This window comes from Podarcis liolepis (assembly GCF_965112155.1).
Source record: "Podarcis liolepis genome assembly, chromosome: 12".
NCBI classification, from domain to species: Eukaryota; Metazoa; Chordata; class Lepidosauria; order Squamata; family Lacertidae; genus Podarcis; species Podarcis liolepis.
In genome coordinates this window covers 10,905,069-10,924,574 of record NC_139563.1, presented here as the reverse complement: position 1 = coordinate 10,924,574, position 19,506 = coordinate 10,905,069, and the positions used below count along the sequence as shown (strand labels likewise).

Genomic DNA, 19,506 nt, shown 5'->3' with positions numbered 1-19,506 from the left:
TTCCCTGTTGTGCATTGAACTACCTTGATGTTGGGATGCCCAACTTGCTGCTTTGCATTAGTAAATCAGTGCCATGTTACCATCGGTGGAAGGTGTCTTAGATGGGATCAGCCATGAGTGTAGAGATGTCAAGGGTTTGGAGCTGTTAATTAAGCCCTTGGGGGGCTATCCACCTCCTCCTGAGAATTTTAACATGCACTGTAGCAGCAAGTATTAGCAGCAACAACAAAAGTAATTATGCCAAGCATGTTACAAGTCACTGGCAGAGAGTAGCTTGCTGCTGATGGGAATGAGCTATCCAAGCCTAGCATGGCTGGACAAATTCCCACGATTGCAGCCCCTACGCTTTGGAGCCACTCCTCTTGACCTGCCTTTCTGTGCAGTAAACACATCATGTGTTTACTATTCCCAGGAGGAAGGTTCCTAGACCACTGCAGTTCAAACCCTTTGTAGATAATATCATTCTATAAAGAGGCACTGGCATGGTGGCCTGTGTGGTAAGTGAGTTTTGCAGGAGATAGTCCACTTTCTCTTTCAGGTCACAAATGAATTACATGGGTGTGAGTAAAACACACACAATAACAGAGTCTTGAGACACCTTAAAGCAGTGATGGTCAAAAAAAAAAAAGTCAGATAGGTATTTCTGGTATCAAACGGAGCATGTCCATTTTTGAGCAGCAACCAATGCCAGGCACTGACGACTTGTGCCATAGAGAAGCGGGGATGGAGCAATTTGCCCTACATACAGCATGGCCTTACCATCCAAGAGGCAGATCTTAATTTAAGTAAGAAACTAAGTGTTGAAAACAAACCAACACGGGTTTGCTGCTGGCAGATTCACCCCTGTATAATGTATAGAGCAACTTACTCTATGTCCTAAGCTCATTATGCTGAGCTCTTCCCTGCCAGAAGTAGCCAATAATGTGGATTTAGGGGGCAGATAAATGCACAGGACACAGGGTAATTTGTACTATACATTACAGAGAGGCCCAGAATTGCCATTCTTGGTACAGACCCATGCTTTCTCATAGCATGTAGTTTTCTCCTTTCCCTGTTTTTTTCTGTGGGTTTGGGGGGCCTTGATGTCCTCAGACCAGATCTTACTAAAAATGCATTCTCCCCGGCCCCCCAACACTTCCCTTCCCATTTTAGAAATCTATACAATTCTGCTTGTTGACAGCATGGCTTCCTGTGTGAGCTTCATGGCTGCAAAACCACAAAAGCCAGAGGGCCTGTCAGTAATATAGTGTGCTAGCATGAAAAGTGCAGGAGAAGTTCATAATCTGATGAGTCAGTTTGGTTCTGTTTTTAACAGGGCTGCTTCTCTCTGTCCATCTGATTTCATTCTGTCGAGTTTAGCAGCTTTCACTTAAGTGATGGTTCTTTTTATAAACTTCAAAGTCAACCTGAGGTTAAGCGCTGTCTTCCTGGGGAATTCTCTGCAAAGCAACCTGCCTAACCTCATGTGAAGTTGTCTTGATCACAACCCTACGTTTTCTTTTTTTGGAGGCTATGAAATTTGTATCTTTGCCATGTGAAGAAATGCAAGCAACCGTTTTTAAAAAACCACACACACGTGGATGGGCATGCGCACAAACAAAACCCTTTGCAGGGGATTAAGTATGTGTCTCCCTACGCACATTCACAGATGCATGTAAATCAAATGATTACTCGATGCTGCTGAATGAGTAAACTGACTCCACTGAAAAGTCTTGCCTTTGGAGCAGAATTTGGAATGGATGGGGAAGTGCTTTCTGTTGTGCAGATACAGGCTCCTGGTTTGAAGCCTTGAACTCGGGTGAGGCATGGATTCCAGTTTTTTCCTTCAGCAGCACCAAGACCATTTGTCAAAATAGAGGAGGACAAGCCATTCCCATTGGGATGCCAGCACATCCCAAAGCTCAATCCTCTCTGTCCTGTGCATCAGAACCCCAGATTGCCAGTCCTATAACATGGCCTGCTATCCAAGGTCTGCTGGACTCCTATAGTCTTAGCAACGAGAAAGAAGCCACTCTGCACTTCCAGGTTGCACGCCTGAATGCAGCCTGCTTCGTCTGCTCTAGGTACTTGGTATCTGTCTAGCGGCTGTTGGCACACAGCAGTCTGGTACCTCAATCACACATATAAGCCACCGCCCGATACTACGGACATCAAGTGATGAGCATCCATGTGTGACAAGCTCTCTTCACACCAGGTTGTTTCACATAAAGCCTACATATAGATGGGTGATGTCCTGAAGACATTGTGGACCCAGACGTTTGCGTTTATCAAATGTACCGTATTTTTCGCTCTATAACACGCACCCGACCATAACACGCATGTAGTTTTTAGAGGAGGAAAACAAGAAAAAAAATATTCTAAACGAAACAGTGGATGTATGATTTTTGTGGTTCATGCTGTGGCCACAGACATGTGATCTGACGGTGAGTTTGGGGTAGCCCAATGCAAAAATCCTGAGGATCCATGTGGATCCATGCTTTGTAACCACGTTTTTGCACCACTGCGGCCCCAGGAAACAGTGGGTGCGTGATTTTTTTGGTGCAAGCTGTAGCCATGGACATGCTATGTGATCTGCTGGTGAATTTGGGGTGACCCGTGTAAGCAGCTCCTCTCCTCTCCCGCTTTGCTCCTTTAAAGCAAGCAGGCTCTCTGTCCCTCTCTCCTCCCCACTCAGCGGCTCTTCTCCTGCTTTGCTGTTTCAAAGCGAGCCACGGAGGAGGGAAGGAAGGGGAACCATGGATCCTCTGCTCACGACTGCAGCAGATGCCCCCGCCATCCGTAGGCATTCACTCCATAACACGCACAGATATTTCCCCTTACTTTCTAGGAGGAAAAAAGTGAGTGTTATGGTGCAAAAATACGGTAAATATACACCCAAGGTTTATTTCAGCACTGAAGTTGCTCCGAGGAATGCAGGCTAGCATTGTACCATTTGCCCAGTGAATCTGCCTTGCCTCTTTTCACTTGCCAAACCAGCTCACAGACTGCTTTTTAAAATCCCCAGCGTTAGCAAAAACAAATAAGTGACAACACAGGTATTAGACAATCCTGAAGCAAAAGAGAAAGAGAAAACAATTACACCCATGAGTAGATATCAAGACTAATTTTATGAATGCTCCGTTGCGTTGCCCCCCACCTACATTTTAATAATAGGAGTGAGTGCAATGAAACTGAAGCACGCTGCCCTGTATCCCTTCTTGGAGACGGCGACGACATGCCTCATTGCACGGGAAACCTTGCTTCTTGTACCTCCTGGCAGATTTGCAAGTCATGTTCCACTGAGCCACTGAATAGGAAACAATGCAAGTGGGGTTGTGTGGGCTGGTTATGTTCTGGGTTTTCAAAAGGGAAATGGATTAATAATTCTTGGGTAGTGTCAGCGTGCTCTCATGTGTGAAGTTTTCGAGTTGATTCTGGTTTCAAGTCCATCTAGTGAGCCATCTGAGTGTGTGTGTGTGTCTCAGAGAGACAGAATGGTCTACAGGGTCTCCCATTGCCTATGTTGAAATACCAGTAACTTTTGGCTTCTCTCCAAATTTTTCCATCCCTGCTGTTCACTACTAGATCTCTGTAACTAAGAATTAATGCATGAGCTTCCTTCCTTCCTACTCTTTCCCAATCAGAGGCTGAAGAGAAGGATAAAAATGTGAATGCTAATAATAATAATAATTTAGATTGTAAAGAGGGCATGTCTTTTCATTTTATGATTATTTTTACAGGATCTAGATTCTATTTCAAATATGGTAGAAGGCAAGGGAGAGCAGAGAGAGAGAGAGAAGTGAGAGACTTATTTTATTACAGTGCTAGCTTATGCTGCAGTTCTTGTTTTGTAACCGAAGCTTAAGGCCCATTGCTCAGATTTCGCTTTAGTGTTTATGCTACAATTCGCTCAATATTAGCCTTGGAGTTGGCTTCTGGTTCTTGGGTGGTGAAAAACCACGGTGCCTCCCAAAACAGTCGTCTTTTCTGGTATTCACCTGTTTAATTGCCAAACAAAGGAATACCTTAGAAAATGATAGCAGAAGATGAACAGGTTCACACAGGAGAAAGTGGTACCTGGTTTGCAGACAGTTTGAAACAGCATTCCTCAATCTGGTGGCCATCAGATATTGTTGGACTACAACTCCCATGAGCCTTAGGCAGCATGGCCAATAGTCAGGGATAATGGGAGTTGCAGTCTAGCAATGTCTGGTGGGGGAAAGCTGACCCAGAGCTTAGTAGGTTAAACCAGCACTTTGAATTGTGTCTCCAAACAAACTGGGAGCCAGGTTGAGGACCATTGTTGGCGTAGGAACAGAGGCTTTCAGCCTTTTGGGGCCTGCGGTCATATTTGGAAATGTTAGAAACTGTTTTGGATACCACAAAGTACCCATTTCACAGAGTAAAAACTAGCAATGCTCAGACAACCATCCCAAAGAAAACAGCTACCCTCTAAAAGCAAATAAAATCCACAAAAAGTGTACCCCCCCCAAAAAAGACAGGCAATCCCCTCCCAACCAACCCAAAAGAGAGAGAGAGAGAGAGAAAGAAAGAAAGAGAGAGAGAGAGAGAGAGAGAGAGAGAGAGAGAGAGAGAGAGAGCAGGGGCCTTGGTGGGTGCCAAGGGTTTTGGCTGAGGGTGCCGTGGTTCCCCTGGGTGCCATATTGTGCAATCTAGACATTGAACAAAGCCAGCTATGTAGAATTTAACAAAACAGGAGATTCATCTAATAACATGGAGGTGTCTGTCTTTGCGGTCTGGACTCTTGGCAAATGCCCTCATTTATCATGATGATGTTGCGGTGTTGGAAAGCTGGCCTGGAGCAACTGATTCTGTCTTCAAATCAGTGGACAAATGAATAGGCTGTTAAAAGAGCCATCTAATGGTAATTAATTTTTGCTCATTATCCATCCAGGGTGGATTTGAATGACCAGCTGAGCCCATCAAGTTCTTTGTGTCTTGTTTCAGTAAACCCATTGAGGCTTCTCCCCCAACCCTCATTTGATAATAAAAAGGAGAAGAGGTAGAAGAGAAGATTTGAAAACATTTCTTTTAGAAAAGGAAGATTAATCCGAAGCAGTAGGCATGACTGAAATAACTGGGAAGATTTTATAACACTAAGTATATGCTAACAGACAGTAAGAATCCATTATTACGGCATTAAAATGCAGCACTAGTTTAGCAATCTATTAAAACCGGAGATGCTTGGCTTGTTGGTTAATTAAGCCAAAAGGCACAAGAATGGAGTACGATTATCTCGGAAGATAATCACAGCGCCGGTGTTTTTACAAGCCACATGCCCTGCAAAACGGCCTAACAATGTTAAGGCACATGACACTTGCTTCAAGGCCTCTCGCTGTTTTTGTGCATATGCATGGAAGTTGTTAATACAAAATGTTTGTGATTACCTTCCAAAGCCATCAACTTGCTGCACACCTCTCTTATATACTGTATACTCGTAACCTGTTGCTGAGACCATGTGGTACCCAAATTACATGCATGTGCTTGCACCCTTTTAAATGTGCAGAATGGAACAGAGGGCTGTGACGCTGACTCCTGTGATTGGTGGCGCTTCAACCCCTAGGCCAGCCTTGGCCAACCTAGTTTGCTCCGCATGTTTTGAACTACAACTCCCATCAGCCTGTGCTGGCTGGGGCTGATGGGAATTGTAGTCTAAACCACCTGGGATACCAGGTTTGGAAAAGGTTACCCTAGATTATACATCCCTGAAGCAATCCACCCAGCTGTGCAGTGTGCATTTGGGACACCCCTTTGTCCCTTTGTTTAACTTAAGGAAAGAGGACCGTATGGCAGACAACCATGTTGGGTGAATTTACCTTCATTTGAAGCTTCCTTCAAATGTTGGTTTTGCTTCCTCGAGGGACTTTCAGCCATGTCCAAGGAGGAGGAGCCGTCAGAGGGAGAAAGGCTTCCATCTAATGAGCTTATTACCAGCTGAATGAGGCTTCACAGGAAGTGGGGTGGTTCCATTTGTTGGGTGAAATGTCACGTTAATACAGTGGTACCTCAGTTCTTGAACAAAATCCGTTCGGCTTCAGAAATGTCTGAAAACCGAGACTCGGCTTCCCATTGGTTGCAAGAGCTTCTTGCACTCAGCGGAAGCCGCGTTGCATGTTTGGGTTCCGAAAAAGATTAAAAAACCGAAGCATTTACTTCTGGTTTTTCAGAGTTCGGGAACTGAAATGTGCGACAACGGAGCTGTTTGGGAACCAAGGTTCCACTGTAATGGCAGGATCTAGACACATCAAAAAAATGTTCCAGGAAAATGTGTTGTAAACCTCATAATGGGAAATCGCGTTGGTGAAAAACGGAACTCTACAGCGTCATCTGGTGTCACAGTGTTATAACGCATTTAAAATTCTTTTTCTTTACTAATATAGGGGAGTCCTATGTCAGTCCCCTTGCTGGGGTCACTCACAGAACTGGGCAAATAGCTTGAGAGAACCTTTGCTCTAGGTGGACTTGCTGTTTTAAAACAATCACTGCCTGTTGGTATTGATTTCTTATGGATTATTATTTTGTTTTATGGTGGTGTGTGGATTTTATTGTTTTTGTTTGCTGCTTCGCAGGCCTTTATTTATTTTTTGCAGTGAATGCAAGTAGCTGAAATCTCATTGAGGGTCAGGGCAAAGAGAGGAAAACTGCCTTTGTTTGCTTCTTCTCTTTCATCCTCCACACATCCATGCCCTGATCCAGCCCCTTACGTGGAACCAAACTTCCATGGGTACCATCAGTTGCTGGTTCAGGGGCTGCATACGTAACCCAAATGTCTGTGAAGTGACGCCTTGGTTTGTCCATGCTGCTTTGTTTTCAGTGGGATGTGCATTTGGATTGTCACTGAAATAATAGAACTGAAAACTGAAATGTGTGAGAGCAAGGCTGAGCAAGCGAAGGTTGGAATGTGAAGGTTGTGCTTTTTAAGAGAACCATGAAAGAAGGACAGAAGGGCATGCGTACAAGAGTTTTTGCTAAAACTGTTAAGGACAGTTCCTTGTGATTAAACCAGTGGAAGCTAGTAGAAGGAAGTACTGGCATATACGGACATAACTGCCCCTTTGCTTCCATGTGCTTTTTTCATATTTGTTGTGTCTGTTGGATAAAAGCAGCAAGGCAAAAGCCAGCTCCAGATGGCTGGAATGCAAAACAGGATGTTGTGGTTTGCAACTGTACTGTTGGGAAAAAGGAGGAGTCTATTCTCTGTACTGAGCACTGGATGTTAGCTCAGAGTGTCATCTGACCTGTGCTGGAAGTACAGGGGCGGAGTTGTGACTCTTCTGATGGAGTCTGAAGGGTGCAGTCACGTTTTCTATGTACTGCTGAATGACAGGAATAAAGCATGTAAATAGGACTCCTGTCTTTCTCATTTCCCCTCCCTGGGGGAAAGCAAGGAAAGAGAAGCAGAGGGTGTGTTCTCCTCACATCTAATGAGGAGAATCGCCGGTTTACGACCTAGCCTGCCGGGAGTAGCAGACGGAAGGTAAACAAAGTATCTCACTCAATTGCCCGGGGGAGGCCAGTTTACCTCTGACTGTGAGCTGAGATACTGACAGTGTCACCCCTCAACTGCATGCTGTTGGAGGTTGTGTTGCCTTGCCCTTGCAATTCCCAAATAAACATCCTGTTTAAGGGACAGTTGGAGTCTGGATCTTATTGGCCACCCAGCAAGAACCCGCAGGATATATTGGGTATTGAACCCCAACATTTTCCCAATGAGATGAGCCCGGATGTGTATCCCACTGAAAGCAAAGCAGAGACAGCATCTTCACTCAGATGTGCATTCAGCTTAACCTCCCACCCCTAATATCTTGCTCCATGAAGCAATAGTTTGCTTTCACATTATGGGGTGGGGATATTCATTTGGTTTGCAGATCTACCTAATTTGTCTTCCTGAACCAATGAATTAATAAATCCCCATGAATGGAAAGTGGAGAGAAACTGTAGTTCACAGATCTATCCATCCCTATTCCTCCTTCAAATCCCAGCCGCTTGATGGAGAAAACTGCCTGCTCCTACTATGCACTGAGGAGCCACAGTGGAGACTTGTAATGTATCTCCCACTTGCTTCAGATGCAGTTAAGGACAGGTAGCAAGTGAAACTAATTTACCCACTGGTAGCAGAAGTCTGCTGAGTGGATCGCTACACGCAGCAAGATCAGGCTTCTCAGGGTGGCCTGTATAATTACTTTTTGTAAAATATCACTCCTTGTGATGCATTAGATTTTGCTGCTGTAACGACGAGGGAATTTATGTTCCTAAGGGTCCTTTTTAACGCATCGTTGAGTGTTCTTTATTTCCTTTGGACATCAATTACAAAAAATAAATCCATTTAATTGCCTAAGGCTATATACTCCAGAAATCTCTTAGAAGGAGATTTCCAAAATAAGGTCAATAGAATGCAGCTACCTGAAATGCAAAGGAATTAGATTTCAGCTGCTGCGGGTAGGTAAGGGTTCGGATTATTAACCTTTGATTTTATGGTCATGAATTTTTATTTGAGTATTTCTAGCCACACCCTTCATTGATTAAGAACCCCAAGGTGGATTGCATTTAAAATCCTCAAAAACATAAAAGTCCAGTTCATAACACAACAGAATCAGATAAAATATAAAGATTAAGAGAAACATACCATTTAAGAATGCACACAGGCTCATCACATTAAACTCTTGCAAAACCCCGGGCAAAGAGAAGTTAGCAACTGGTGCTGAAATAAAGTCAGGACCATTCATACTTCAGAAGGAAAGGCATTCCATACAAGAGATGCCAACACAGAGAAGACCCTGCTTGTCTTTCGTGGGCATGAAAGCTTATGCCATGATACATTTGTTAAGTCTTTAAAGGTACCATGAGATTTGGGTTTCCTTCAATTGATGTAATGACTTGGGGTTAAACTGTCTAGGCAACTTCTCTCACCACACAGATACTGGTCAAGGTACAAGTGGGCTCTGTGAGTTGAAACTTGGAAACTAGGGTATAACATCTCGTTGAGTGATTGAGTGGTTAGATTAATTGGATTAAAAGCATTTTGATTGATTGAAAGAGCAACTCCAATTAACCATGCAAGAGTCTTAAAAAGAAATAATTGGTATACAACATTGTATATAATCCACTTAATTTTATTTATTATTTCATAAAATTTATGCATCGCTTGATTGTAAAAAAACAACAACCTCAAAGCCATTTACAAAAAAGATAAAACAGTAAGGTAAGGTAAAGTATAATAAGTATAATTATTGTACTTACATTCAGATCCCACTATCCAAACACTTGCTGTTTGAAAAGTCAGTTATCAAAACACAAGAGATTAGTACCCAAGCCTTGCTATGCACACTGCAGATTCAGATATCCAACAGCCAGACCTGTGTGTAGTATTGTAAACAAATAAGCAGTCTTAAACAAGCCTTACTTCTTTGTGTTTTGTTGGTCCACGGCAGCCATTTTGTCAAAAACAATGGGGGGGGGATAGAATCATAGAATTGTAGAGTTGGAAGGGATCCTGAGGGTAATCTAGTTCAACCCCCTGTGGTGCAGGAATCTCAACTAAATCCTACATGTGAAATGGCCATCTAACCTCTACTTATAAACCTCTAAGGAAGGAGCGTCCCCTCAATTTCTTCATCCAAGTCTTTTATAAAGACGTTGAACAACAACGGGCTGAGGACAGAACCCTGTGGCACTCCACTTGTCACTTTTTCCCAAGATGATGAGGAACCATTAGTGGAGAGCTTTATTTCCTACCTTGTTTGCCTTTTGCAAGATTTCAGAGGGTTTTCCTGGGTTTCCCCCTGTCAAAATTACATGGTCAGGAACGCATTAGAAATTTCTCCATAGAAATCATTGGAAATGATTGACTTGTTATGTGAACAATTTTTTGAGAACACATTGTGTTCCTTAGCGAGACCTGCAAGAATTTCCCCTCTTGCTGCAAACTGCAGGTGGCTGTCTGTATCAGGTACCCAAAGAGTTAAAGTAGACCAATGGCTGCAGCACCACGGAGAGCTCCAAGTGAGCAATTTGCTCCAATGGGGCTGGCGAAGAATTGAGGCTTAGGAGTCTCTTCCCCCAGCCCATCCTTCCCAGGCTCCAGAGCCTCCTTGGGCCTGAAGGTTGTGGCTCTTAAAGGGCCTGTTCACTGGTCTGAAGTGCTGGAGGAACTGGACATGGAGCAAAGGGTTAATTTCCTTCATGGGCACCAATCGTCCCATGGATGAGATAAGCCACAGGTGCAAGGTCAGCCGAGCCAGTTGCTATGGTAACGGCCTAGGGCTGACTATATAAGTGATTAAGGCATGTCAGCTCAGTAGTCAGTCAGTGAATCTTGAGAACGGAGTCGAAGTCTGTGTTACGTCTTGAAAACGGAGCAACAGAGATACTCAGTGTTTGGATATATCTGTATCTGAAAAATCCTACAAGCTGTATAAGGATGCAGGTAGCGCTGTGGTCTAAATTACTGAGCCTCTTGGGCTTGCCGATCAGGTGGTCAGTAGTTCAAATCCCTGCGATGGGGTGAGGTCCCGTTGCTCTGTCCCAGCTCCTGCTAACATAGCCATTCGGAAGCATGCCAGTGCAAGTAGATAAACAGGTACCTCTGTGGCGGGAAGGTAAATGGTGTTTCTGTGCACTCTGGTTTCCATCACAGTGTTCTGTTCTGTCAGAAGTGGTTTAGTCATGCTGGCCATATGACCTGGAAAGCTGTCTGTGGACACTGGCTCCCTTGGTCTGAAGCGAGATGAGCCCCATACCCCATAGTCACCTTTGACTGGACTTAACCGTCCAGGGGTCCTTTACCTTTACAAGCTGTATGCACAGATCAACATCAGGAACTATTACTGAAGCCTAATCTTCTAAGGCGGTAAACTATTTTGAACCCTATGTGGTGACTAGAACTGGGGCCTCCTCCTCTGTGTGGGTATCTCATGTCAGATTCCCAACATGAAGATGAGCACATCTTTGCCTTTCTGTGGCTCCTGCCTTGTACACTGCTGGTACCAGTGGGCAGATGAGTCAGTATTGAGGGCAGCATCTGTGAGGCTCAGGAGCCTGGCTCAGTTCTTCACCTGGTTCTACAGCAGCCCCAGACTTGACTGGCTCCTCCTCATCTGAGCTCAAGGCTGGAGCCATGACAATAGCTGGCGCCATCTTGAAAGAGGCATTCTTTCTTCTCTCAACACATGAGAGGGGATACCTTTTCTCAGATGGTGCCTCTGCAACAAGTGCGGATTTCATGTAGACACAAAGTATGCCATTTCTTTCATCCACATGAGCTTATATGCAGATTTAATTGATAAGGAGTCAATTGGTTAAAAACCCATGAAATTAATCAACCAAGATTTCTTCAGATCATGCTGCGGCAATTCTGGCAACCCTAACCAGCCTTGATTGTTTAATGGGAACGATTCCAGGAGGAGGAAAGCCAGCTTTCAAATTACACAGCCTCTTCTTCAGACTGTGTGCCGCATTTTAAGAGTCCAAGATGGGTTGCAAAAGTTTCTTTATTTTATATCCCATATTTACAGTAACAGAGAGGCCCAAGGAGGTGAATTTCACAGAAAATTAATAGAAACAAAGAAAGAAGGATCGGTTTAATTTTCCCTCCACGTTCACATGGGTATAAAACAACAGCCAAACATCAGTTATTCATGCTAATGGCTGGGAGACCCATTGCAGCAGATGCTGGAATTTTGCAAATTAGCAAGTTAAGCATTCAAGTCCAATAAAACAGTCAAAAGCACTGTAGCCTTAAATGTAGCCGTTCGTTTCTTTTGACACTTTTAATTTAGAGCAATGTGTTCACCACTATGCTCTGGAACACGCCTGTATATAAAGGTAGTATGGTTTCTTTTCCCTCTCTCTTTTAATTTGTAAAAACAATAATAATATTCTTCACGCTGGGAAAGGAATACGGCGCTTGCTATCTCAGTAGCACAGCCGCTTTCAGCCAATACAGGGCCCTGCTATTAAATCTCAGTTGGCACAAAGCAAGCAGGCTTTATCAGGGTTGCAGATAATCAAAGTGAGAATTAGTGAGGCTTGACTATAGATATTTCAGTAAATAAAAGAGCTATTTTTGCCTGACATATTGATGCCCCTAATACAGCCATAAGTGCTTGTTCGGTAGTTTGCTTGCTCCAACATATATATTCAAGGAAAACAAGATGCTGCTGATGTGCTATGAGGATGCAGCAGTAATTCCTGGTTCAGGCCAGAGGTTTGTAACCCTTACCTCCTCCCCCCCTTTTTTTGCCAAGCACCCTCAATCCTCTGAGGCTCAAGTTCCACATGAGTCTACCTCTAAACTTTTCTCTATCCTTGAGGACAGGAAATATACCCACCACCTTGCTTGGGTGTGCATGTTTAGTTACACCAAGATGCTCATTAGCGCTGTACAGAAACTAGACTGGATAGGTTCTTGCCATAATGGCTTCGAAACAAATAGACATGAAAGGAAAGGAAAGAGTGATGAGGAGGGAAGAGGACAACCAACAAACCTGTTGGTTGTTCTCTTCCCTCCTCATCCCTTATTCCTTTTCTATCATGTCTATTTGTTCCATAATCACATGAAACTCACATAATAGCCAGGTGGAGAAATGGGCACTGGTGGAGACAAGGCTAGGAGAGGGATGAACCAGGTGGCACTTGGTCTTGGCCTAGATGAAGAGTGGGGAACTTCAGGCCCAAGGAGTGAATGGAGCCCTTGAAATTCTCCCCAGGCCACACCACTCACTGGTCCTTCCCCCCCCCCGTGTTTTTGCCTGACTGGAATGTGTCCTTTCTCCCCAGTCATTTTTCTTGTTTTCCATTTAAATATAAGAGCAGCCTCTTAAAAAGCATCTTAAACATCTTTAAAAAACAGCATCTTAAAAAGCAGAGACATCACCTTGCCAACAAAGGTCCATATAATTAAAGCTATGGTTTTCCCAGAAGTGATGTATGGAAGTGAGAGCTGGACCATAAAGAAGGCTGATCACCGAAGAATTGATGCTTTTGAATTATGGTGCTGGAGGAGACTCTTGAGAGTCCCATGGACTGCAAGAGGATCAAACCTCTCCATTCTGAAGGAAATCAGCCCTGAGTGCTCACTGGAAGGACAGATCCTGAAGCTGAGGCTCCAATACTTTGGCCACCTCATGAGAAGGGAAGACTCCCTGGAAAAGACTCTGATGTTGGGAAAGATTGAGGGCACAAGGAGAAGGGTACGACGGAGGACGAGATGGTTGGAGAGTGTTCTCAAAGCTACCAGCATGAGTTTGACCAAACTGCGGGAGGCAGTGGAAGACAGGAGTGCCTGGCGTGCTCTGGTCCATGGGGTCACGAAGAGTTGGACACGACTAAACAACTAAACAACAATAAGAGCAGCATATAACTACAGCAACTTGTGGTACATTCTTATTAAGTTCCATATGCAGTACATAGCACACAAGCACTATGTTTATTTATGTATTATCAGTTCAAGTAGCCTCTCCACAGAGATTCTTGTGTTAAGGGTGGAATAAAAGTACCTTCTGTCTCTATTTACAAAGGCAAAGAAAGGAAGCCAAGTCTCACCAAAAGTGTCTATCCTTGAACTGCCTATAATTACCCTTCTGTGGTGAGATAGAGCCACATTCCAAATCTTATTTAACCAGATTTCAATGGGATTATTCAATTTAGGACTATTGCTAATTATTGATAACAGGGACTGTGTCCTTGAACTCTGACACTGCCCCTTTCTTGCCCCAAATGGAGAATTGAGATGGATGTCGGCAATGCTTTCCTTCTAGAAAAAAGAGGTTTCGTACTCCCCATGAAGTTGTTACAGCAAGTGTCATACTTTTAACCGGTGATTTTCCTCTTGAAAAAATGTGCTGGTACTGCGTTCCCCTGAGTACCCCCAGAAAAAAGCACTGATAACATCCCTCATATGGGGAGAAGACAAGAGCAAAGCAGTAATATTCAGCAAAGCAGCTCTAATTTGTGAACCCCTGATGACTGATGTCAGCTCATCCTCAGTGCTGCCGGAGTTTCTTTGAAGTCCTTTGGAGTCACTGTTCTCACTCTGATGGGCACCCAGGCAACAATGAGAATATAAACTAGGGTATTGTGCAAAGCTAAAATTTGTTGCTCCACTCACTTTTGCCCCTGACTCCACCCTCTACTGGCCTGCAACCCTTGGCAGGTTCCTCAGAAGGGAATGCCATGCTAATGAAAGGTTTCCCCTATCCCTGACCCAGTTGATGGAGGAGTATCTCTTTCTTGCCTGCCCTCTAATGTAACTACACAGAGTGGCTATGGACATCTCTCCCTTCCCCATAACTAGCAAAGCCCACCCCCACCAGTGTGAAATTATGAGGATATACTTTATTTGCATAATTTACGCAGGTTGCAGCTTTTCTTGCTGTTGAATTCAGGCTACCTGGGCAATGGGTTGTTCGTTTTTTTAAAACCACAGTGTGCCTCATACTGGCCACAACAGTTTTACAAATCGCAGGACCAGGTGGGTGAGAAAGGCGCTCCAGGCCTAGGTGCTTCAGAAACTCTGACTTTTGACATGACATACTTTTTCACCAAACGTTCCCCAATTGCTTGTGCTCAGCCCTGGTCATGTGGTTAGCAAGAAATCCTTTTGTGATTTTAAGATTTATCCCTGAAGTAAGTGGCTGATGCACACTAGAATGATATTAAAGTGAAGCACCCTTTTCTGGCCACCACCACAATCTCCATAGAAACCGGCTGAGTATATCATTAAAATGTAGCTGTTAAAGAGCCATTTTATAGCCTTTTTAAATGCATGGAATACGTTACAATCCATCTCATCTGTCCCTACAAAAGCCCAGCCGGTTAGTCTCCATTTTATAGCAAAGGGCCTGCAGCTGAGACATTACAGTTTGGTAGACGGAGGCTACCCATGCAAACTTGCAATCAAACATGAGTCCTAGTTGGTACATGAAGGGGTTAAGACAATAGAGCTTGATTCCTAGACTCAGCTGGGTCACGCCCCCCTTCTTTTATGAGAAATCACTTAAAACCTTCTCTTCCTGTTCCTTCCCTCTTCTCGCCATGAAATCACCCAGGATGGATGTGTCTGAACTTGCTGCAGGTTCAGACCACATGTTGGAAACTATATTGTGTATTTTGCACCCAGGAGTAATCTACCTGTGTTCTTCTTGCTGCTGTATGGGACAGTGAATCAGACCCTTGGATTTAGTAAGTAAAGCATTTTAAAAGTACTTAACAGTGTGTGGTCTGTTCATTGCAAGAGGGGTAAATAGAAACAGAGGAACACTGTTTGCAAGGAGACTAAATGGGGCAAAAGGCTTAACAGCCTGCATTCCTAACGCTTCACTGTGCTCCTTGACTTTGTGACTCTTCTACTGGGGGCTCTCTCCTGCTAGAGACTGTTAAAGCCCACATTTTGAATCCAGACACCCAGCTGATTCTTTTATTATGCACCCCAAACACATGGGTCACAGGGATCGTATATTTTATATCCTTCAGAACTGAGATTACAAGGGAAGCCCAGTGCTTGATCCGCTGGCTTATGCAGAAACCTTAGGCTGCTTCCGCTGCGAGTTTTCAGCGTTGAAATCTGCGGTTTTTCAAGGCAGCCTTTTCACACCTGAAGTTTTCTCTGCCTGCTTGGCAAAGGCCAGGCGGATTTTGCAGCCTGAGCTCTCATTTCAATAATAATGCTTGGAGGGCTCAGTAGGCTTTTTCCAAATAAGTTTAAACCAGTCTCTAGTTTCCTGTGTTTCTGCTGTGATGGCTGATGTTAGGTCGCTTTGCCCACAAAGTTGTCAGCTGGAGAAAAAGGTTGCTAATCAGTTTTTTGGGAGATTGTGTTACCTTGGACTGTGATGCAAAAGTTTTTGCAGGTTGCAAAGTGTATCTTTTCTCCATGTTTCCCAGCCCTGAAATTCCAGGGGTTTAAGGTCAAGGAGTGGAGCTATGGATATGTTATCATTGCAGATAGGCATACGTCAGGTTGTGGTGATCTTCAAGGAGATTTCCTCAGATCTTGTCTATCTCAAGGCTACCTGTGTCAGTTCTCGCCCCCCTCAGAAACATAAAGGGTGAGATGTTTGGTGAGGAATCTTAAAATGCTGTTTTAAATGTGCATTCTGTACTTGACCTTTTTCGTCGTGTTCTGTTTTGAAATCTTTTAAGATAACGTTTTTTTTGTTCCCTGTTAATTACGCCGCAAAGATATACTTTGTATTTGACTTTCATCGGGAATGTTTGATTCTGGATTGTTTTGTTTGATGTTTTAGCGTAGGCTGTAAACTGCTGTCAGTCCCCCCCCCCCAGAAAAAAATATACAATGGTCTAGAAATGAAATGAATAATAATAATAAGTTCCAGGTTTGTTTCTGTGGGAAATGAGGCGCTTTTCTCCTCAGAACAGACAGCAAAATTAGGCAATCTGGGCAGATACGTGAGAGCAGTCCTCTAGTTGAGGAGTTTCCCCCCTCTTTTCCCAGAAGGTGCTGGAATTTGAGGATCAGATTGTTTCCTTTTAGAAAGCTGACTCTCCTCTCCGAGGTCTGAAAGGTCAGGGGAGCATTTCCAAGGGCAGGGACAAAAAAGTTCGTTGGCTCTTCCAGAGGGACACAGTCAAATAAATTAGTAGATACAAATTCCCTCAGGACTTTTTTCATGTGTTTGCAAAAGGTCCCCTCTACTCACCCAGAAGACCTTGTAATACATATATGTGGAAGCACTTAAAAGGGCAGTTTGCTCTCCTAAATAGCTACACTTTAAAACAGATAAATAAAATAATCGCCTCAGGAGTCCATGAGGAATTTTAAGGGTTCCCCTAGAAAAGGGGTCTGAGTTAGCTTAGTGGATGAAACTGAAAGATGGACTTGTCTTTTATTCGAGTTTCACGAGGCTTCAGCTGTAGCCTTCGAAAATGCACAATTCCTTCTCTTTTATAAAGGTTTTCAGTTCATTGGCTTAAGGAACTCCTGGTATACACACCTTCAGTGGACCTTAGTTTTTCTGTACAATATGTGTAACTTGACTAAGGGCTGCACATGGTAGCAGATAAAAGCTCAGGTGCTATTCTCTGGGTTTTTCCCCCCTGTCTGGAACTTGGCAGTTCGATATTAAATGAAGTGTATGCTTTAAATACTAGATAAATGTTCTTTATTCCTTTCTTTGACATATATTCCCTCTGGAGGCTTCTGAGCCTGTTTTTTTTAATAGAATCAAGGACAAGAAGATGCTTCTTTCTATATTGGCTTATTAAGAGGAGGAGAAGCCTCCAAGCCCTTCTCGTCGTCGGTTTACCTTCTTAAACACCAGTTTAAGAGCCTGTTCCCTGAAGCTGCCAACTTACTGGATTGTTTTACTACTTGTGACAACATTAGAAAGGAGGGTTTTCAGACCTTGTGATGTGGGTTTCATTCATATAAAGTGGTGCTTAGGAGAAACCCTTTGTTTATCCAGAGATAAACTCGTTTTCCCCTCCCACTGTTCACAGGCAGTAGTGTTGTCCTCACCCCTCCCCAATCCAGCCCTTTATGTTCTCAGGAATAAAAATGGCATATGCTAGATGTGAGAAGAGACCTGCAATATTAGCTACACTGGGTTTTGGAGTTTTAAAAATCTCATATTTTATTTTTTGGGCTCTCCTTTGGAGGAGCTCTCTATTTATTGTTTTAGTTTCCATTTCCTGTGTGTATCATTGACTCGGAGGCCCTGAGCAACCGGCCGCCTTGGGGACTTTGCAGCTAATGAGAGGCACTGCTTCAGTCCTGGACAGATGTGAAGCAGCTCCTTTGAGCATCCACAAAGCAATTCGAACTCTGTGTGTTTTCTTCCTGTGACACAGTGACTCTTAGGATGGTTCTGCAAAAGATTCTGCAGCAGTAGAGTGGAGCCTAGGGACTCTCTGCTCTGATTTATCCCACATGTTAGGTGTGTCCTCCAGCATCATCTGGCAAAAACATAAATTTCTCTCACTGTTGAATTTCTGTTTGAAGATGATGATGGAGGACATTCTGCCCTTCCTCAGCTGCCAGCCACAACCCACCCAGAGACCTCATGGTAAAGGGGCAGGTAAGAAATCCTTCTCATGATTTCTAAGCTTACTCGAGAGTCTTTGGTGGGGAAGGTAGAGAAGACTTAACCCTTGCAAGACTACTCCTTCGACATGCTTGGCAATTTTCTTTTTCTTTAACCATGCTTTCTAGCAGTTTTCCTTTGAAAAGATTTTTAAACTAATTGGCCTGTAATTTCCTGGATCCCCTTCTAAAAATTGATGTTGTATTAGCCACTTTCCAGTCCTCAGGTATGGCGGCTGTCAAGTTACACATTTTTGTTAGAAGCTCATCAATTTCGCATTTGAGTTGCTTAAGAAAGTCTCATGTGGATGTCATCCGGACCTGGTCATTTGCTCGTATTAAATTTGCCAGTAAGGCCTAGAATTTAATCTCTCATTGCCACTGTTTTCCTCAGTTTCACTACTGTTTACCACAGAGCCTCGATGTGTGAACGCACAGGTCACTCAGAGAATAGTAGTTGCACATAAACAGCCCTGGACTTTTGTACTAGATTGATTTCTTTGGTTATGAGGCTAAAAGACTAAAATATTTTTAATGGTCCCCTTTAAAATGTAATCTTTCTCTTTTGTTTTAGGTTTACCAGCCTTTGCTTAAACGATATAAGGAACTTGAACAGCAGGTACTGAATAGGCCAAAGGAACATCATATGAGAGAACCAAAAACATCAATCTAAAACCTTCTTTAAACAGGAAAAGCAAAAGCAAGCCAGCTGCTTCACCTTGAAAGTCCGGGACTCTGAGAATACCTGCACTTTTTAAAAAATTTGTAGCTTCAGACAAACATTTGGGCAGTGCTAAATGAAAGCTGATGGCTTACTCTACCAGTTAGTTACCATGTTTTTACCCCAAAAGAACCTGGAAATCTGATTTAATTTTTGTAAGAGATCACTGAAGATTTTTGTATTCACACGTCCTTTTCAAAGAATTCAGTTCTGTGGGCAAAAGTAACCCTGTATTGTAGCTCTAGCCTCAATAACCAGCTTGGAGCTGGGTAGATGTTTCCCGGGTTACGATGCTGGGTTGTAAAGTCCTGCACAGCTTCATGTAGTCTTTCCTTTCTATATCCCCTTTTCCAACACAAATAAAAAAGGAGAAATGACTTAAACTCTTTGAAAATTTGAATTGCATGTGCAAAATAAATGCAAACAATAAATTTGATTTGCACCATTTGTTCCGTGTGCAGCATTTTGTTATTTCTGATGCAGAATTCACAGCAGGAACCAGAACATGAGTCTTGGGAGCTGGGCCAAGGTTAGAGGCCAGCTCAGGAATGGAGAAGGGATGCTTATTTCTGGAGAAAGAGGATATTCTGGATTAAAGGCCACTCCACCATTCCCCCTCTGGCATGTGTTTCCCAGCTGAGACGTCTCTGCTTCAAAGGAATGTAGAGAGGTGAGGCATGAGCTTGCCCCACAAAAACTTAAGAGCCAACTCTGCCCCTCTCCTAAAGACGGATGCTAAATGGCC

General features: G+C 43.5%; 1 protein-coding gene across 14 annotated transcripts in view; it reads left to right on the top strand.

Annotated features, from left to right (window-relative positions):
* The window catches only part of XYLB (xylulokinase), a 115,397-nt gene extending 96,189 nt beyond the window's left edge, over nt 1–19,208 (top strand). For 5 of the 14 annotated variants that reach the window (XM_083466986.1, XM_083466982.1, XM_083466984.1 and 2 more), the window contains one exon: nt 18,615–19,208. In XM_083466986.1, coding sequence (XP_083323112.1) covers nt 18,615–18,713 — 99 coding nt within the window. In that variant the 3' untranslated portion in view covers nt 18,714–19,208. Of the gene's footprint in view, nt 1–5,828; nt 6,998–17,959; nt 18,036–18,614 lie in introns of those variants that run through there. The other 9 variants (XM_083466989.1, XM_083466992.1, XM_083466980.1 and 6 more) reach the window with 7 other exon arrangements.
* The last annotated feature ends 298 nt before the right edge of the window (nt 19,209–19,506 follow it).